General features: G+C 42.1%; 2 protein-coding genes and 1 long non-coding RNA gene across 6 annotated transcripts in view; 1 reads left to right on the forward strand and 2 right to left on the reverse strand.

Annotated features, from left to right (window-relative positions):
* Positions 1–1,076: 1,076 nt before the first annotated feature.
* Positions 1,077–20,792, reverse strand: sycp2 (synaptonemal complex protein 2). Its single transcript, XM_046343686.1, has 11 exons — positions 20,656–20,792; positions 20,269–20,326; positions 10,814–10,942; positions 10,510–10,668; positions 9,618–9,793; positions 7,808–7,902; positions 7,351–7,450; positions 6,969–7,027; positions 2,831–2,909; positions 2,385–2,441; positions 1,077–1,512 (listed from the first exon to the last, which is right to left on the reverse strand). Exons 1-11 carry the CDS (start codon positions 20,710–20,712, stop codon positions 1,441–1,443), a joined length of 1,041 nt encoding a protein of 346 aa, XP_046199642.1. The 5' UTR covers positions 20,713–20,792; the 3' UTR covers positions 1,077–1,440.
* LOC124031894 lies at positions 17,592–19,920 on the forward strand. 2 transcript variants are annotated; one of them, XR_006838180.1, is made up of 3 exons: positions 17,592–17,940; positions 18,658–19,147; positions 19,265–19,920. It is a non-coding gene; the product is annotated as an uncharacterized LOC124031894 (long non-coding RNA). The 2 variants fall into 2 exon arrangements; XR_006838181.1 differs by lacking the exon at positions 17,592–17,940 and adding an exon at positions 17,953–18,125.
* A 40-nt stretch (positions 20,793–20,832) lies between the features above and the next one.
* LOC124031891 overlaps positions 20,833–21,784 on the reverse strand; it is a 54,901-nt gene continuing 53,949 nt past the window's right edge. For all 3 annotated transcript variants that reach the window (XM_046343684.1, XM_046343685.1, XM_046343683.1), the window contains exon 35: positions 20,833–20,967. The gene's annotated coding sequence lies outside the window, so the exon portion shown is untranslated. The remainder of the gene's footprint in view (positions 20,968–21,784) is intronic.

A 21,784-nucleotide genomic window follows, 5' to 3' on the forward strand; every position in this document is an offset into this window, starting at 1 on the left:
ATTCGGAGACTGTCCCGAAGCCACTCCTGTGTCGTCTTGGCTGTGTGCTTAGGGTCGTTGTCATGTTGGAAGGTGAATTTACGCCCCAGTCTGAGGTCCTGAGCACTCTGGTGCAGGTTTTCATCAAGTATCTCTCTCTGCTCTGTTAATCTTTCCCTCAATCCTGACTAGTCTCCAAGTCCCTGCCGCTGAAAAACATCCCCACAGCACGAAGCTGCCCCCACCATGCTTCGACGTAGGGATGGTGCAAGGTTTCCTCCAGACGTGAAAATCGGCGATCTTGGTTTCATCAGACCAGAGAATCTTGTTTCTCATGGTCTGAGAGTACTTTAAGTGCATTTTTGGCAAATTCCAAGTGGGCTGTCATATCTTTTACCGTCTGGCCAGTCTACCATGAAGGACTGATTTGTTGGGAGTGCTGCAGAAATGGTTGTCCTTCTGGAAGGTTCTTCCATCTCCACAGAGGAACTCTGGAGCTCTGTCCGTGTGACCATTGGTTCTTGGTCACCTCCCTGAACCAAGGCCCTTCTCCCCCGCTCAGTTTGGCCGGGCGGCCAGCTCTAGGAAGTCTTGGTGGTTCCAAACATTTTCCATTTAAGAATGATGGAGGCCACTGTGTTCTTGGGGACCTTCAATGCTGCATAATTCTTGCCTCAGAGAGATCTACGGCCAATTAATTTGAGCTCGTGGCTTGGATGATCAATAGAAACAGGATGCACCTGAGCTCAATTTCGAGTCTCATAGCAAAGAGTCTTAGTGCTTATGTAAATGAGGTATCTGTTTTTTTATTTGTAATGTGCAAAAAATAAGTTTTTGCTTTGTCATTATGGGCGATTGTGTGTAGATTGAGGACTTTTTAAATTTATTTAATCCATTTTAGAATAAGGCTGTAACGTAACAAAATGAGGAAAAAGTCAAGGGGTCTGATTTACTTTCCAAATGCACTGTAAAGCATGATTCTGAAATTGATATTTGTGCATAAGAATAACTTGAATATGTTGACATACTGCTTTCATTTTTCCATGCCAAGTAAGGTACATTATGGTTTCTCTGAATACAGGTTTTTGTTTTAAAAAGTTTTTAATAAACTTTGGCAACCTTAACAGCAAACAAATAGCAGGCAACCGTGTACAGATAAAATGCCATTCAAACAATGTTCACAGAAATGCATTATTTATATTGAAAATACTACTCTTATGGAGAGACAGTTAAAACTATAAAGTTATTAGTGTCAAACATCACTGCAAAAATACAAAAATGATCTGATAAAATATGTTAATATAAATTCACATTTGATAATTTTTTAAATAAGGCATGTATATATATTTCTTTAACTTATGCTTAATATATTCAATTTGATTACAGCTAACGTAGAATGACGGGCAAACGTCACAGAACACAAACATATCTTATAAATGTGCAGAGGTACTTGATTTGGGTTTAAAATCTTGGTCCCTCTGGCAGGAAAAGAGCCTGTAGTCCTCTCCTCACACTCATTATCTCCTCGTCTTGCTGAGGAGAGACACACAAAAACACAGCCCTCAAATACACTTGCAACACCTCAGGGGATGCAGTCTCAGTCTGCGCTTATAAAGCTAGCACTTTTGAGTAGGACTTTCAAAAGAGGGACCTCTTTAATATCCAATAAAACTAAGCCGTAATTGAAGGACATAATTTAGCTAATTGATTTTTAATTTTAAGACCCCTAGAAGTATATAAAAAGTATATTTTATTTAAAAAAATATTTTTGGCCTTACTGCTATTAGCCCATACAAACGAATTGAATAACAGATTGTCCCCCCAAAAACTCTGAAGGAAGTTTGTTCTTAAGTGTCTATATATATATATAATTTTATTTTTTACATGTATTTAACCCCTTATTTGTGACACTAAACAGTCTCCAGATTTTCTTTCATTCATTTTTTCAACTGGTGCCGGGTAACCTTCAGACGAGTCTTGTGAGGCTTGTGGGCATCCTAGAGCAAAACAATCGACGTGTTCGTGAGAGTCTCACCGTTCCAGATAGGGGTCATATTAGTGTGTAACCCAAACTGTTTGGACGCTACAGACAGAAGTTGGCATATCAGCTGTACCGACTTCAGACGAGTCCCAAGACTCTTGTGGGGGTCGTAAGAGCCTCATCTTTCCATAGGGGTCATAATAGTTTGTGGGCCGAACCTGTTCGGACACTACAGACAATTTTTGGGATGTCTCATGGTCTGACAAACGTGTTGTGAACTGAGATGCATCCATTAGAAAAAAACATATCTCTAGCTTAAACGGACAGATTTTTTTAGGGGGATTTAATGCCGTGCGGTGGAAAGAGACATGGGTCTAATTGTTTTTTAGTGCCTTGCCTAGTCACAACTGTCATTTCCACTCACCATTTCCTTGAAGAGTCTGTCCTGAACTGACTTCATGTCTTTCCTCATCAGGCACATCTGAAAACAGTGGGTGACAACAAATATTTGTCAAGGTTTGAACTCTTCACAGTCGCACACGGCAGAGAAAATGGGGATAAGCATAATGCCATACTGCACAACACAGGACTGAAATCCTATTGCTTAAAACTGAGCTCAGATGAGCTGAGTTTCTAGTAAAAAACATTGTAACAGGTACGCCTGTGAGACATAAGGAATGCATGTTGATCAAAACACAAGGTGACATGTACTTTAGATTTTGTGGGTCGGCTGTTCCTCTTTCCCTATTCTCTGTACTTGTGCTGTATGGAATTGTTGTGTTTATGATCAACATAGCGGGCTACAGTTTATATGAAGCCGGAGGCTACAGTGTAGATTAAGTCTAGTGCTAAAGTTTGGATGATCCACACCTGAGAGGTGAAGATTCTCTCCTCGTACTCCAGGCTGTGACACACATCGGTCTGGAAGGTACTCTTGAGGCTCTGCAGTCTGAGGAGGGCAAAGAACGAAAAGGTGAAGAAGAGCACACGAAAGAGCAAATGAGCCATGGGTGAGAGAGAGCGTGCGAGCGGGAGAGAGAGGGAGGGGAAAATGAAATATAAAAATACTAAACCTTTACCACTATCACATTTGTGTTTTTTTTGTTGTATTGTAAATAAAAAAACACCAGTTGTTCATAAATAATAAAAAACAATGAGGGACATGAATGTATCAGGGACATGACCTCACAGTGGTGTTGCATTGTTTAAAGTAGAGAAGTCAGGTTAGAACTAGGACAATAAACTGAAAATTATTGACACTGACCATATCGATCACTTATTGCAGGAATTTTGCTGATATCGTTCATTACGATATGTAGCATATACTAGAGAACTGTAAAAGTTTGAAATGAAATAAGTTTGATAATATGGGGCGATTGTTACAACCATCAAACCTGTAAATCATATCAAATTGCACTTGTCACATGCACCGAATACAACAACCTCACCGGGAAATGCTTATTTAATAATAATAATAATAATAATATATGCCATTTAGCAGACGCTTTTATCCAAAGCGACTTACAGTCATGTGTGCATACATTCTACAAGCCCTTAAACAACAATGCAGTTCAAGAAAAAGAGTTAAGAAAATATTTACTGAATAAACTAAAGTAAAAAAATAATCAAAAAAAGTAACAAGAAAATTACATAACAATGAGGCTATATACAGGGGGTAAAGGTTAGTCGAGGTCATTTGTAAAGTGACTATGGATAGATAATAAACAGAGTAGCAGCAGTGTAAAAACAAAGGGGGGGGTCAATGTAAATGTTCGGGTGGCCATTTGATTAATTGTTCAGCAGCAGTCTTATGGCTTGGGGGTAGAAGCTGTTAAGGAGCCATTTGAACCTAGACTTGGCGCTCCGGTACCGCTTGCCATACAGTAGCAGAGAAAAGTCTATGACTTGGGTGACTGGAGTCTGACAATTTTTGGGGCCTTCCTCTGACACGGCCTAGTATGTAAGTCCTGGATGTTAGGAAGCATGGCCCCAGTGATGTTCTGGGCCGTACACCCTACCCTCTGTAGCGCATTACCGGTTAGATGCTGTGCAGTTGCCATACCAGGCGATGATGCAACCGGTCAGGATGATCCTGATAGTGCAGCTGTAGAACTTTTTGACGATCTGGGGACCCATGCTAAATCTTTCAGTCTCCTGAGGGGGAAAAGGTGTTGTCGTGCCCTCTTCACAACTGTCTTGGTTTGTTTGGACCATGATAGTTCATTGGTGATGTGGACACCAAGGAATTTGAAACTCTTGACCCGCTCCACTTCAGCCCTTTCGATGTTAATGGGGGCCTGTTCTGGCTCCACTTCAGCCCTGTCGATGTTAATGGGAGCCTGTTCCGCCCTCCTTTTCCTATAGTCCACGATCAGCTCCTTTAGTCTTGCTCACATTGCTCACACTCACACTATAATGACCAATGTTATGTTTAGAGGAAAAGGGGAACACTTGCAAGCTGAAGAACACCATCCCAAGCACGGGGCAGTATCATGTTGTGGGGGTGCTTTGCTGCAGGAGGGACTGGTGCACTTCACAAAATAGATGGCTTCATGAGGAAAGGAAAATTTTGGTGGATATATTGAAGCAACATCTCAAGACATCAGTCAGGAAGTTAAAGCTTGGTCGCAAATGGGTCTTCCAAATGGACAATGACCCCAAGCATACTTCCAAAGTTGTGGAAAGACGGCTTAAGGACAACAAAGCCAAGGTATTGGAGTGGCCATCACAAATCCCTGACCTCAATCCCATAGAAAAATTGTGAGCAGAACTGAAAAAGCGTGTGCGAGCAAGGAGGCCTACAAACCTGACTCAGCTACACCAGCTCTGTCAGGAGGAATGGGCCAAAATTCACCCAACTTATTGTGGGAAGCTTGTGGAAGGCTCCCTGAAATGTTTGACCCAAGTTAAACAATTTAAAGGCAATGCTACCAAATACTAATTGAGTGCATATAAACTGACCCACTGGGAATGTGATGAAAGAAATAAAAGCTAAAATAAAATAAAATAATTCTCTCTACTATTATTGTGACATTTCACATTCTTAAAATAAAGTGGTGATCCTAACTGACCTAAGACAGGGAATTCTTACTAGGAATAAATGTTAGGAATTGTGAAACACTGAGTTTAAATGTATTTGGGTAAGGTGTATGTAAACTTCTGACTTCAACTGTAAATACACCCTTATACAGTACCAGTCAAAAGTGTAGACACACCTACTCATTCCAGGGAATTTTCTTTATTTTTTAAAACTATTTTCTACATTGTATAATAAATGCGAAATTACATCAAAATTATGAAATAACACATATGGAATAATGTAGTAACCAAAAGTGTTAAACAAATCAAAATATATTCAGAATATATATATTCTTCTTGCCTTGATAACAGCTTTGCAAACTCTTGGCATTCTCTCAACCAGCTTCATGAGGTAGTCTCCTGGAATGCATATCATTTAACAGTAGTGCCTTGTTAAAAGTTATCTGTGGAATTTCTTTCCTTCTTAATGCATTTGAGCCAATCAGTTGCAATGTGACAAGGTAGGGGTGGTATACAGAAGACAGCCCTATTTGGTAAAAGACCAAGTCCGTAATATGGCAAGAACAGCAGTCCATCATAACTTTAAGACATGAAGATCAGTCAATCTGGAAAATTTCAAGAACTTTGAAAGTTTCTTCAAGTGCAGTCACTAAAACCATCAAGTGCTATGATGAACCTGGCTCTCATGAGGACCGCCACATGAGAGCTGCAGAGGATAAGTTCATTAGAGTTAATTGTACCTCAGATTGCAGCCCAAATAAATGCTTCACAGAGTTCATGTAACAGACACATCTCAACATCAACTGTTCAGAGGAGACTGCTTGAATAAGACCTTCATGGTCAAATTGCTGCAAAGAAACCACTACTAAAGGACATCAATAAGAAGAGACTTGCTTGGGCCAAGAAACACGAGCAATGGACATTAGACCTGTGAAAATCTGTCCTTTTGTCTGATGAGTCCAAATTTGAGATTTTTGGTTCCAACCTCCATGTCTTTGTGAGACACAAAGTAGGTGACGGATGATCTCCGCATGTGTTGTTCCCACTGTGAAGCATGGAGTGGGAGGTATGATGGTGCTTTGCTGGTGACACTGCGATTTATTTTGAATTCAAGGCAAACTTAATGAGCACCACTACCACAGCATTCTGCAGCAATACGCCATCTCATCTGGTTTGCGCTTAGTGGAACTATCATTTGTTTATCAACAGGACAATGACTCAACACACCTCCATGCTGTGTAAGGGCTATTTGATCAAGAAGGAGAGTGATGGAGTGTGACATCAGATGACCTGGCCTCCACAATCACCCGACCTCAACCCAATTGAGTTGGACCGCAGAATGAAGGAAAATCAGCCAAAAAGTGCTCAGCATATGTGAGAACTCCTTCAAGACAATTGGAAAAGTATTCCAGGTGAAGCTGGTTGAGAGAATGACAAGTGTGTGTAAAAATGTCATCAAGGCAAAGGGTGGCTACTTTGAAGAATCTCAAATATAAAATATATTTAGATTTGTTTAACACTTTTTTTGGTTACTACATGATTCCATATGTGTTATTCATAGGTTCGATGTCTTCACTATTATTCTACAACGTAGAAAATTGCAATTAGCACCATTTTAAAGAACTTTGACCCAGTTTGAGATACTTTTGTTTAGTTCTAAACAGTCATGTGAATAGTCATGCTATGACCACATCCCGGAGAATCAAATAACTCAGTTCTTTTGAGACAGAGATCCGGCCTCATTCACAACAGAGATACTTGTATTTTTGGTCACAGTTAATTTCCCCCAGGTTAAAAAAATGATACAATGTGTCATGTGGTCCTTATGTAATGGAGCAGGGGAGGACTAGAGGCCAAATTGCAATCTTTGCAGTGTGTCCGTTTGAGCGGGGGGGGGGACGACGACAACATTTTCCCACTTGGGACTTTTCACTCCCTGAATGTGGCAGAAAAACACACACACACACACCTTCTAGTCTCTTTCTCCTGGTAGGAATGGAAAGCCACAGACTGCTTCCTCCAGTATGTCTAAGGAGAGAGAAGTGAACTGATAATACTGATTAAATCAACATACAGTCAACTAAAGCATGGGAGGATTTCCCATAGACACTCCAAACCTGAAAGGGTTGGAATACCGGTATACTGCATTGTCAGGGAGGCCTCTTACTATTAAATACTGTTAATGTAGGAGTATAATAATGTTAAATTCGTTGTGCTAGTTTGATTTACCATTTTAAAAGGAACTCAGATATCCATATTATAAGGGCCCTGGTCAGTTTCCACCACATACATTCGACCAACTGAGCGTCTGCTAAATGACTACAATGTCAATGTAATGTAAGTAATCCTACAGTCAGTTCCTTCTCCATGTTCTTTAGAGTGGATTCGTCCTCCTCCAAGTTGTTGATCTCCTTCAGCAGAACACCCCTGACCTGTTCCAGCTTCTGAGACCTACACACACAGACAGGGGGAAGAGGAAGGGGAGAGATATTGAGGAGACCAAGAGAGATTGCATGTCCATAATCTGTCAGAGATTGACATATTCTTGTATACTACACAATGCAATCTTTATTGGTCGATTATACAGAGACAATGGACATTTGGTAATTTTTGCTGTCACAGTACCCAGCCCCACCACACACAACAGGCTGGGAGCAGCACATGGTCAGTCGCAGAGCAGCGCCCCTGGGGCAGGTAAAGGGTTAAATGTGCCTTGCTCAAGGTTACATAGGCAGTCAGTGGCACCTGAGATACTGATGTCAGCAAGCCTGCTGTTGCCAGTTCACTATTTAGTGTACACTTACTGACCTGTAGTTTTTAACTCTCATGCTGATGGAAGAGACGTGCTGCTGGACGGTCTTCAGAGACTGCTTGGTGTACAGCTCCATACGTCTGGAGCGATTCTGACGCACGTAACAGAGGTAAGTAGAACATATTTAGGGTCTCCCATAGAATACAAAATCCTATTCACAAAGGCCAAATCACCTTTAAGTGACATCAAACCAAATATGGAGATTTTGAAAAGGCCAGGAAATTTCAACAACTGAACACACTTCCATTGATTGTTAGCTAGTGGTGGCTAAAGTTAGCTGAATATTGTAGTGGCTGGATTACAGTTTATCCTGCCTCAGAGACTACTTTCAAGGTAAGGAATAATCTAACATTAAATTGTGAAATCCTGGATTTCCCCTTTAAAGGCCTACGGAACTTTTGCAGGGGAGCTACACCGGGGCATCAACAAAACAGTACGTTTTTAAAAAGGCAGTGGCTGCGGATCCTGACTTTTTCCTCCGGAGTAAAGATCCCGATGCTTCTGTGCATATCACGTTCTGACCATATGTTTCCTTACCTCTACTTCATGCACACATTTCTCACTCTCAAACGTGAATGACTTCTTCAAGTTTTACCTGTGAAACGTTCATGAAGCATCTGCATGCCAACCATTTGATCTCAATCAGTTTATGGGGATATGCATTTAGATCTTCTTGAGTTATACAATGTTGTTTCGAAAGTAGCCTACAGCAATGTTTCCTCTGAAAACTTTTGTAGCAGAGGGGGAAAAGGTCTCGGAGGAGGATGGTTGGAGTGGGTCCCTCCTCACCTTGTTTTGGGGGCCCGTGGTCCACCCTGGATAATTTTTTATGTAGACGGTCTGAGAAGCTCAGTTCCGGTTACTTTTTAAAAGGACTTTCTCATCCAAAATGAATTAAAATAAAATGATGCCGACACAATTTCCACAATTAGCTGTGTTGTCAAGTGTTGTTGCCATGCTATGTTGTTGTCTTAGGTCTCTCTTTATGTAGTGTTGTGTTTTGTCTAATATATATATATATATTTTTTATCCCAGCCTCCGTCCCCACAGGAGGCCTTTTGCCTTTTGGTAGGCCGTCAGTGTAAATAAGAATTTGTTCTTAACTGACTTGCCAAGTTAAATAAAATAAAACATTTAAAAGGCCAAAAACATATTGGTAAAACATTTTGTTAAAATGATTCCTTAGCTAGATACCAAATGTGATCCTTGAGGGTCCAATGTAGCCGTTTTAATCCATTTTCTTTTAGAATTTCTGGGTACAAATTATTGTATCACCTTACTGTGATTGTTTTCAAATAAGATGGTCAAAAAAAAAAAAAAACTTCTTAGCAAAGAGCAATTTCTCAAGCTAAAATGTTGCTAGGACTGTCTGGGAGTGGGTGGAAAACTGAAAATGTGCTGTTATTGGCAGAAAGGTTTATAATTATATTTCTTATTGATCTATTAATTAATTTACTGCACGCTGATGCCACCATGGAAGGCCAAAACTCCCTCCCAACAAACAGTTCTTACACTAAAAGGGAATTATCATCAATGTCTTGGAGGTGATATTTGTGCATCTGTAACTTTCTCACTCATTATTATTCACAAATCATTCAGGACTATCCGTAATCATAGTAGTATCCACATGAATGTAAAAACATTTAGAAACATATCCTCCTGTGAGTTTGTGTCCAACCAAATAAATAGATATCCTTCTCATTGAAGTCAATGGGTCAGTGATGGGTGGACCAGCAGCCATATTAAGTGTACCCATAGAGGTAAAGCGGGAAGTTAAAAAAGCATTCTATTTTCTATGGGTGCAACCTGGAATTTCCTCTGGAGCTCGGAGCTGAACTGGCGACACATGTTGCCCATGTCGTGAGGGGAGCGACCCAGCTCACCCTCCACCTCGGCCTCCATGTCTGCCTCCCAGCTGGATGATGTCACCATGTGGGACGACACCACCCGGCTCAGGTCCCCCTCCGGAGAAACGTCCATGACTAGGGACAACACACAAATGTAGGCATATACAGTTACGAATACACACACATGCAGTCATGAACAAACACATAAAGAGGAATAGTATGCTAACAATAGCACCCACCCCATCTCACACACATATCTACTGGATGTGCAAGTACATCCTTCTCCAAACTGCTCAGAGTTAAAGCTGCAATATGTAACTCTTTGGGCAACCTGATCAAATTCACCTAGAAATCTGAGTTATAGACCTGTCATTCTAATTGAAAGCAAGTCTAAGAAGCAGTATATCTGTTCTACGTGCTCCATTTCTATGCGTCCCATTCTTAAGTTTAGTTTTTGTGTCTTTTACTTTCGGTTTTGTACACCAGTTTCAAACACATGAAAATACAATATTTTTGGTTATTGAAAACATATTTTAGTGGTTTAGATGCTACAATGATTATCTATGCTTGCTTGTTTTGTCACAAACTGAAATTAGCCAAACTATTAGAATTTTAGCAACCAGGAAATGGCAGTGCAATTTTTGAATATTGCACCTTGAAGATAAATATAGCTGTAGCTGTTGGTTTGACTAATCATTACTATAACTATGAATTCAAAAGCAGTGCCTTTTGTGAGACCTAGAGTTTGTTCTTGAAAACCATGGGGGCAGGTGGAGCTGTTTGTCCTAAGGTTTTGTAGATCGCCGTACCCATAGAAATGCATCACATTTAAGTGTTCTATTCGGCTGTACCTGTGTCACGAGCGCTCTTGCTGCTCTGGATGTGGTGATATATTTTCGTGGTTGCCAGCGAGGCCCTGTCCTTTGTTCCATTTCCTTTCTTCTCCTCTTCGTCAGAGCTGCTCTGTTCCTCCCATGCCTGGGCCTGAGCGTGGAGGTTGGGCTTGGCTGCTGAAGTGGAGGGAAAGAATTGAATGAAAGAGAAATTAGTTGAATAAAGGGCTATTTTATGAAGTGAGAACTGGTTCTCCAATTATGTGAACATGAAAACCATATATTGTTGAAAGAATATATATATATTAAATGTCGTTCTCACTGGGTTTAAACAGTTTCCTAGGCCTCATCTTGACCGCCTGCCTCCCTCTTCGTGTGCCGCTCTTTCCCTCCTCCTCCGAGTTACTGGACGAGGGGCGGGAGTTGTGGCGCTTGCGCCCGGTGCAGGGACCTATGAGAGGGAAATCAAACGATTGAACCAGACCAAACCAGTTGAGCCTGATAAAAAAAAACTGGTGAACTGATATTATCTGCCAATTATAATGGTTGCCTGAAGAGGGCGCTCTACGGCTGCTCATAGAACATCATTCAGCCCTAGGTCACGACGTGAGAGGAAGTGGTTTGGGGGAGTGGTTTGACGGTGAGTAGATCGCAACAGCCAGCGACAGCGTACTTGAATAAGTAAATTATCAAAAGTACACTTCACCAACCAAGAACCCCAGGGGTGTAATCATTAGCCAAACAGTTGCAAAACTAAAACGAGAGTTTCTATTGGACAAATGCAGGAAGGTCCTTCCCCGTTTCATTAGGTTTAAGAAACTTTTTTTCAACAGAATAAACATAATGAAGACGCCCCTGTACTCATCACATTTACACTTAATTAACGTTAGCTGGCCAGCAATGTAGTTATGCTCTATCTAGCCAGTAAGATACTGTAGTTAGCCTAGCTCAGGGGCCTCCAACAGGTTGATCACGAGCTACCAGTAGCTCGCAGTGCACCGCCAATAATTTTTGAAAGTACATGCAATTCTATGTTCCACTGCAAACTGTCATAAAGAAATTTCACAAGTATCAGACTGCGCAAGCTCCCAGCTATTATCTTATCCAGTGTTTCCCAAACTTTTTATAGTCCCCTACCCCTTCAAATATTCAACCTCCAGCTGCATACCCCCTTAGCACCAGGGTCAGCGCACTCTCAAATGTTGTTTTTTGCCATCACTGTAAGCCTGCCACACACACACACACACACACACACACACACACACACACACACACACACACACTATACGATACATTTATTAAACATAAGAATGAGTGTGAGTCTTTGTCACAACCCGGCTCATGGGAAGTGACAAAGAGATCTTATAGGACAAGGGCACAAATAATAATCAACAATTTTGGTTTGAGTTCATTTGCACACACAAAAAATCATACAATGATGGAAAGACCAGTGATGGAAAGCTCCAACTTGTCCTGCACATTGAATATAGTTGTGGAGAGTCCCTGTAATCCTAGATTCAGATCATTCAGGTGAGAAAAAATATCACCCAGATAGGCCAGTTGTGTGAAAAATTAATCAACATGCGAGCGGTCAGACAAGTGAAAATTATGGTCAGTAAAGAAAACTTTAAGCTCGTCTCTCAATTAAAAAAAACATGTCAATACTTTGCACCTTGATAACCAGCGCACTGCTGTATGTTGTAAAAGCATTACATGGTCGCTGCCCATTCCAATGCATAGTGCAGAAAATACTGAGAGTTCAGGGGCCTTGCTTTAACAAAGTTAACCACTTTCACTGTAGTGTACAAAATGTCTTTCAAGCGGTCAGGCATTCCCTTGGCAGCAAGAGCCTCTCGGTGGATGCTGCAGTGTACCCAAGTGGTATCGGGAGCAAATGCTTGCAAGCGCGTTACCACTACACTATATCTCCCTGTCATGGCTTTTGCGCCATCAATACAAATACCAACACATCTTGAGCACCAAAGTCCATTTGATGTCACAAAGCTGTCCAGTACTTTAAAAATATCCTCTCCTGTTGTAATGGTTTCCAGTGGTTTGCAGAAGAAGATGTCTTTGTTAATTGACCCCCCATAAATGTAATGGACATACAGTTGAAGTCAGAAGTTTACATACACCTAGGTCAGAGTCATTCTACAAATTTCACTCCACAAATTTCTTGTTAACAAACTATAGTTTTGTCAAGTAAGTTAGGACATCTACTTTGTGCATGACACAAGTAATTTTTTACAACAATTGTTTACACACGGATTATTTCACTTATAATTCACTGTATCATAATTCCAGTGGGTCAGAAGTCTATGGGACCACGCAGCCGTCATACCGCACAGGAAGGAGACGCATTCTGTCTCCTAGAGATGAACGTACTTTGGTGCAAAACGTGCAAATCAATCCCTGAACAACAGCATGAACAAGAGCTTGTGAAGATGCTGGAGGAAACAGGTATAAAAGTATCTATATCCACAGTCAAACAAGTCCTATATCGACATAACCTGAAAGGCCGCTCAGCAAGGAAGAAGCCACTGCTCCAAAACCGCTTTTTGGAGAAATGTCCTCTGTTCTGATGAAACAAATATAGAACAGTTTGGCCATAATAACCATTGTTATGTTTCAAGGAAAAAGGGAGAGGCTTGCAAGAGCCTAAGAACACCTTTGCTTGTTGCAGGAGGGACTGGTGCACTTCACAAAATAGATGGCTTCATGAGGAAAGGAAAATTATGTTGATATATTGAAGCAACATCTCAAGACATCAGTTAGGAAGTTAAAGCTTGGTTGCAAATGGGTCTTTCAAATGGACAATGACCACAAGCATACTTCCAAATTTGTGGCAAAATGGCTTAAGCACAACAAAGTCAAGGTATTGGAGTGGCCATCACAAAGCTTGACCTCAATCCCATAGAAAAGTTGTGGGCAGAACTGAAAAAGTGTGTGCGAGCAAGAAGGCCTACAAACTTGACTCAGTTACAAAATTCAACTTATTGTGGGAAACTTGTGGAAGGCTACCCGAAATGTTTGACCCAAGTTACACAATTTAAAGGCAATGCTACCAAATACTAACCAACATTCCCCACTGGGAATGTGATGAAAGAAATAAAAGCTGAAATAAATCAAATCAAATCAAATTTTATTTGTCACATACACATGGTTAGCAGATGTTAATGCGAGTGTAGCGAAATGCTTGTGCTTCTAGTTCCGACAATGCAGTGATATCCAACAAGTAATCTAACTAACAATTCCAAAACTACTGTCTTATACACAGTGTAAGGGGATAAGGAACATGTACATAAGGATATATGAATGAGTGATGGTACAGAGCAGCATACAGTAGATGGTATCGAGTACAGTATATACATATGAGATGAGTGTGTAGACAAAGTAAACAAAGTGGCATAGTTAAAGTGGCTAGTGATACATGTGTTACATAAGGATGCAGTCGATGATGTAGAGTACAGTATATACATATGCATATGAGATGAATAATGTAGGGTAAGTAACATTATATAAGGTAGCATTGTTTAAAGTGGCTAGTGATATATTTACATCATTTCCCATCAATTCCCATTATTAAAATGGCTGGAGTTGGGTCAGTGTCAATGACAGTGTGTTGGCAGCAGCCACTCAGTGTTAGTGGTGGCTGTTTAACTGTCTGATGGCCTTGAGATAGAAGCTGTTTTTCAGTCTCTCGGTCCCAGCTTTGATGCACCTGTACTGACCTCGCCTTCTGGATGATAGCGGGGTGAACAGGCAGTGGTTCGGTGGTTGATGTCCTTGATGATCTTTATGGCCTTCCTGTAACAACGGGTGGTGTAGGTGTCCTGGAGGGCAGGTAGTTTGCCCCGGTGATGCGTTGTGCAGTCCTCACTACCCTCTGGAGAGCCTTACGGTTGAGGGCGGAGCAGTTGCCGTACCAGGCGGTGATACAGCCCGCCAGGATGCTCTCGATTGTGCATCTGTAGAAGTTTGTGAGTGCTTTTGGTGACAAGCCGAATTTCTTCAGCCTCCTGAGGTTGAATAGGCGCTGCTGCGCCTTCTTCACGACGCTGTCAGTGTGAGTGGACCAATTCAGTTTGTCTGTGATGTATATGCCGAGGAACTTAAAACTAGCTACCCTCTCCACTACTGTTCCATCGATGTGGATAGGGGGTGTTCCCTCTGCTGTTTCCTGAAGTCCACAATCATCTCCTTAGTTTTGTTGACGTTGAGTGTGAGGTTATTTTCCTGACACCACACTCCGAGGGCCCTCACCTCCTCCCTGTAGGCCGTCTCGTCGTTGTTGGTAATCAAGCCTACCACTGTTGTGTCGTCCGCAAACTTGATGATTGAGTTGGAGGCGTGCGTGGCCACGCAGTCGTGGGTGAACAGGGAGTACAGGAGAGGGCTCAGAACGCACCCTTGTGGGGCCCCGTGTTGAGGATCAGCGGGGAGGAGATGTTGTTGCCTACCCTCACCACCTGGGGGGCCCGTCAGGAAGTCCAGTACCCAGTTGCACAGGGCGGGGTCGAGACCCAGGGTCTCGAGCTTGATGACGAGCTTGGAGGGTACTATGGTGTTGAATGCCGAGCTGTAGTCGATGAACAGCATTCTCACATAGGTATTCCTCTTGTCCAGGTGGGTTAGGGCAGTGTGCAGTGTGGTTGAGATTGCATCGTCTGTGGACCTATTTGGGCGGTAAGCAAATTGGAGTGGGTCTAGGGTGTCAGGTAGGGTGGAGGTGATATGGTCCTTGACTAGTCTCTCAAAGCACTTCATGATGACGGAAGTGAGTGCTACGGGGCGGTAGTCGTTTAGCTCAGTTACCTTAGCTTTCTTGGGAACAGGAACAATGGTGGCCCTCTTGAAGCATGTGTGAACAGCAGAATGGTATAGGGATTGATTGAATATGTCCGTAAACACACCGGCCAGCTGGTCTGCGCATGCTCTGAGGGCGCGGCTGGGGATGCCGTCTGGGCCTGCAGCCTTGCGAGGGTTAACACGTTTAAATGTCTTACTCACCTCGGCTGCAGTGAAGGAGAGACCGCATGTTTCCGTTGCAGGCCGTGTCAGTGGCACTGTATTGTCCTCAAAGCGGGCAAAAAAGTTATTTAGTCTGCCTGAGAGCAAGACATCCTGGTCCGTGACTGGGCTGGATTTCATCTTGTAGTCCGTGATTGACTGTAGACCCTGCCACATGCCTCTTGTGTCTGAGCCATTGAATTGAGATTCCACTTTGTCTCTGTACTGACGCTTAGCTTGTTTAATAGCCTTGCGGAGGGAATAGCTGCACTGTTTGTATTCAGTCATGTTGCCAGACACCTTGCCCTGATTAAAAGCAGTGGTTCGCGCTTTCAGTTTCACGCGAATGCTGCCATCAATCCACGGTTTCTGGTTAGGGAATGTTTTTATCGTTGCTATGGGAACGACATCTTCGACGCACGTTCTAATGAACTCGCACACCGAATCAGCGTATTCGTCAATATTCCCATCTGACGCAATACGAAACATGTCCCATGTCCCAGTAAGCCATGTCTCCGTAAAGCAAAGAACGTTGCAGTCTCTGATGTCCCTCTGGAATGCCACCCTTGCTCGGATTTCATCAACCTTGTTGTCGAGAGACTGGACATTGGCAAGAAGAATACTGGGAAGTGGTGCGCGATGTGCCCTTTTTCGGAGTCTGACCAGAACACCGCCGCGTTTCCCTCTTTTTCGGAGTCGTTTCCTTGGGTCGCTGCATGCGATCCATTCCGTTGTCCTGTTTGTAATGCAGAACACAGGATCCGCGTCGCGGAAAACATATTCTTGGTCGTACTGATGGTGAGTTGACGCTGATCTTATATTCAGTAGTTCTTCTCGACTGTATGTAATGAAACCTAAGATGACCTGGGGTACTAATGTAAGAAATAACACGTAAAAAAACAAAAAACTGCATAGTTTCCTAGGAACGCGAATGGCGGGCGGCCATCTCAGTCGGCGCCGGAAGTATTCCCCAATCTCTCTACAATTATTGTGACATTTCACATTCTTCATTTAAAGTGGTGATCCTAACTGACATAAGATAGGGAATGTTTCCTTGGATTAAATGTCAGGAATTGTGAAAAACTGAGTTTAAAGTTATTTGGCTAAGGTGTATGTAAACTTCCAACTTCAACTGTATACCAGGAGCTGTGCCAGGCCAGCCAAGTCTGTTGACTCATCCAGCTGTGACGCATAGAATTCACTGGCTTTTATGCAAAGTAGTAATTATTTCAAAACATCTCCTTCCATGTCACTGATGCGTTGGGAAACAGTGTTGTTTGATGAAGACATTGTCTGTGTAGTTTTTTGGGCCTTTTCCCCCAGCATTGTCCCAGCCATATCCGCGGCAGTAGGAAAAATTAAGTCCTCCACAATAGCATGGGGCTTGCCTGTCCTAGTCACTCGGTAGCACACAATACAAGACGCTTCTAGCCCCTTCTTATTAAATGGTATCTGTTGCCTTTATACATGTCTTACTACTTGAAAGTCGTCTTAATTCTCGCTCAAAAAACTCCTGAACAGGCAGTTAACTGTTCCTAGGCCGTCATTGAAAATAAGAATTTGTTCTTAACTGACTTGCTTAGTTAAATAAAGGTTAAATGGTCCAACGTCCCTGTCTGTTGTTCAGTGCTTTTCCGGGGTTGGGGGGGCAGTAGCTCTTTGGCTGCATCAGATTCACAACTGTCAGTGTCCATGCTAGCTGAGAGAACAACAAATGTAGATTTACTGACTTGTGGAAGCAGCACATCTAATGCTAGCATCAGTAAATCTACATTTGTTGTTCGCCCAGCCAGCATGGACACTGACATGTCGTCGACAACCAATATGTATGTGTCTCTATTAATTTTTTAACCATTTGTTTCCCGATTCAGGACGCAAGTCATGACTTCACAGGAGAGCCTTTTGAACATACTTTTAAATAAAAAATTAAAAAGTGTTTTTGGCAGAAATGCCTTCTCGAACATGTGAACTTTTATGTGCCTTAATATCAAACTTGTATGTCATCATCTGCAACCTTCCTGCTAGCGATGATTGGCTGAGATAATCAGTGAGCTGGACATGCCGACAGATGAGTTTGGATTGGTCTGCAGTGTTGCATCTTGTGTCTATAAAATGAGCTGCTCTTAATGCGTAGATAAATCCTTTCTACTGCATTTAAAAAAAAGATATACTGTTAGCCATGGAGAACTGCAAATATGTTGCTACTGCTCTCAATAACATTGTTGCCCTGAATTTATCAGGCATTATTGACAAAGGTCACTGAAAAAGTTGTGATGGACTACTTTCTGGACGACGAATGCTGACTCTCTCTCACTCTGAAAATAACATGTTTTGAAATCAGTGGAACACAACGGGCCAAACAAGTTGTGCAAACTAAACGGAAACAACACAGGATGTCTTATAAAAGGGGTTGCAGTCTGCCGTAAAGCTTTCATCCATGTATACAGGAAAGAATCTAACTACAGATTCAGATATTATACGTTTCTAATTTTGTTCAGAAAGTTGTTTTCATTGCAAGCTAAAGCTTGCTGTTAGCTAGCCAGCTGGAGATCAATGGCTGGCTTGCTAACTAATAACATTAAACCTAACGTTATTTGGTTAACTTTAGCTTGCTATTCCAATCGGTTTGTATTGCTAGTAACGTTACTCTATGAATTGGGATAATAGTTAATTCATTAGCTAGCTAACGTTAACGTGACATGTCTAAACAAAATATCCAAAGTTAAAGCTTGCTGTTAGCTAGCTAACATTAGTGGAGGTTAGGTGGCTGACTTGCTAGCTAACATTAACTTGTGTGTATGAGGTGTGTGTAACGTTAATTATATTTTCACAGAATGCCATTTTGCATTGCTAGTTATAGCCTGTTAGCTAGCTAACTAGCTAACATTTACATTTACATTTAAGTCATTTAGCAGACGCTCTTATCCAGAGCGACTTACATTGAACCTATTGGTTAACTTCAGCTAGCTATGACAATTGGTTTGTATTGCTAGTTAAAGCTTGCTGTTAGCTAGCCAGCTGACATTAGATGGCTGGCAAGCTACAGTAGCTAACGTTTACCTGTATGAACGTGTGTAGTGATGTTATCTCAGAATGCCATTTCGCAACTATTGTATAATAATGCTAAAATATTTGTATCTGGAATCTGTCTTTCAGCATCAATCACTCATCATCATAATCCACCAGTCATACAGTCATCAAAAAGAAAGCTAGCACAAGCAAGCAAAGGCAGCAGCGCAGTCATCAACTACATGCACCATTTCCTCACCAACTACGGAGTTGGGAATATTCGTGTGGACCTGTTTTGTGATAACTGCAGTGGCCAAAACAAGAACAGGTTTGTGCCTGGTGGACCATGCCCAAGCTCCACTACAATCTGGACCTTCACTTCCTGATCACAGGCCAGACCAAGTTTTCCCCCGACTGCTGCTTCGGCCTCATCAAGCAGCGCTTCAGAAAGACCAGAGGAAAACACGTTATCTGAGATTGCTGATGTTGTGAAGGACAGCACTGTGATAGAGGTCAACATCACACAGCTGGTTGGACTGGAGGATGGTACGGTGCTGGTGGAAAGCTATGGCTGGCAACAACACCTGACTCTGTACTTCAGGCCGCTGCCACAGATCAAGCAGTACCAGCACTTCAGGTAAAAAAAAATATTTTCACTGTATGAGGTTATTCTTATCTAAACTGGGGAGGTGAATTGATGTTGTGCCGGGTTGTAATGTCTTCTGATTTTTTGTTGATATTCCCTCTTTTACAGCTTCAATGCTCTGGAGCCTGGTGTCGTTGCCAGGGAGCGTTCGGACTGTCGGGACCAGGTTTCAGCTGCTGCGCAACGCTAACATCCTTCCTCCCATAAATGATTTGCCCTTAAAAGCACCACCTGGAATGGACACAGCTAGACAAACTATATTTTTGACAAGATCAGGGAGTTTTCCGATGAAGAGGCTATGGACATCACATGCCCTGCACCAAAGTCAAGGACAGGACAGAAACAGGCTCTCCGAATAGATTCCCTTGTTCATGCGTGGTTTGGACGGACCAGTCATCAGCACTATCTGCAGTGTCTCTATTCACATGACTCTCTCCTAAACACACACACCATAAGTTGCTGCTACTATTTTTTTGTTTATCTCACTGCTCAGCCACTTTACCCTGAATTGCATGCATATAACTATCTCATCTATCACTGATATCATTATTGATATTGTTCTTGTACATACTGTATATTTTATTTATATGGACACTATCTTTTTCTGATATTGCTACAATGCAAGTAACCATTTGGCTGTACCTTTTACACCTTCTGAAGAGACCATCCAGTTAGCAAGACTGAGCAAAATATTGATAGATAAAATTAATATTGATGTGTGGTCGTATCAATTTGCAGTGTATAAATTTGTAATTATGTTCTGGCCTCGAGGCCATCCGCTCAAGAGAAAATCGGCCTGTGGCTGAATCTAGTTGATGATCCCTGCTTTAGAGCACAATTTGTGCCTAAAAAAAGTTTTTCATTCCAACTCTAAAATAACAATATATTGGCAGATATATAGGTAATTGTTAACTTTTGCCTCCCTAAAATCATTATCGGACCCAAAAATCCCAAATTGATCGGGCTGTACTAAACCAGCCCAGACGATGCTAGATTACAAGATCAGCTGAATGAACCATTTCTCCACATTATTACCACCCATCTTTCTCTTTGTGGACACTGGTGTTAATAAGATCATTTTCTTTCAGAGCGTTACAGCTGTGGTCTTTTACCTGACAGGTGAAAGCTGCGTTGATCCAGCTTGTGCCTTCGCTCAGAGTATGGGGTTTTCTAGGGGAAACACAGTCGTACGTTAACCCAGAAGTTTGCGTTAGAAATATGGTGTTGGTCCTTTTGACCAGATCCCTATGGTCATAAATTGTGCACTACATAGGGAAAAGGGTGCTATTTCAGACACAGCCCTACAGTTATTTCCTGGTTATGAAGTGCTCGGGCAGACACCGCAAATTAGTGCCTACTACCCATAAACCCTGTTTCCCGGACACAGATTAAGCCTAGGTCTGGGCGACAATGCATGCTCAATGGAGATTCTACATTGAAATAAATTTTTATTCTGGGACTAGGCTTAATTCTCGCAAACTGGCCCTTAGTATCCGTACCTCCAGTGCGGTTGTCAGGGCTGCCGGGTTGACCACCTCCACTCGGGTCGATGACATCTCTGACCTGGACGAGGACTGGCTCAACTTCACTCTGGAGACAAGTGACTCCTTGTCGAAGGACTCGGGCAGGCCCAGCTGGCCCAGGGAGCCAAAATGGAGGGCGAATTGATCAGTCTCTCCTGGAGAAGGCTGTGATTGGAGTAGAGGGGAGGGCAGCACTGACTTCTGGAGGGCCGTGGAGGTCAAGAGGAGCTGGGAGGGAGGGCAGAGGGGAGACTGGGCCGGGGAGAGAGCAGGCTGGATTGGGCTCAGCTGGGGTGGCAGAAAGGAAGAGAGAGAGTGAGATATGTAGAGTATGTGGGAAGCCAATTGAGTTGGTCCTACAAATCATACATTTAAAAAAATAATATTGATAACTTAAGGATTGTACAGTATCTTTCATTTTTTGCCTGAAATGACATACTCAAATCTAACTGCCTGTGGCTCAGGACTTAAAGCAAGGATATGCATATTATTGATACCATTTTAAAGGAAACACTTTGAAGTTTGTGAAAAAGTGAAATTAATGTAGGAGAATATAACACATTAGATGAAGTTTACATACACCTTAGCCAAATACATTTAAACTCCGTTTCTCAAAATTCCTGAAATTTAATCTTAGTAAAAATGTCCTGTCTTAGGTCAGTTAGGATCACCACTTTATTTTAAGAATGTGAAATCTCAGAATAATAGTAGAGAATAATTTATTTCAGCTTTGATTTCTTTCATCACATTCCCAGTGGGTCAGACGTTTACATACACTCAATTAGTATTCGGTAGCATTGCCTTTAAATTGTTTAACTTGAGTCAAATGTTTCAGGTAGCCTTCCACAAGCTCCCCATAATAAGCTGGGTGAATTTTGGCCCATTCCTCCTGACAGAGCTGATGTAGCGGAGTCAGGTTTGTAAGGCCTCCTTGCGCACACACGCTTTTTCAATTTTCTATAGGCTTGAGGTTAGGGCTTTGTGATGGCCACTCCAATACCTTGACTTTGTTGTCCTTAAACCTGTTAATCCTACCCCCTACTTTTTCGAACATTCTGTTAAAAATCGCGCAACATTTCAGCATCCTGCTACTCATGCCAGGAAT

The sequence above is a fragment of the Oncorhynchus gorbuscha genome, linkage group LG03, assembly GCF_021184085.1.
Source record: "Oncorhynchus gorbuscha isolate QuinsamMale2020 ecotype Even-year linkage group LG03, OgorEven_v1.0, whole genome shotgun sequence".
Taxonomy (NCBI): Eukaryota; Metazoa; Chordata; class Actinopteri; order Salmoniformes; family Salmonidae; genus Oncorhynchus; species Oncorhynchus gorbuscha.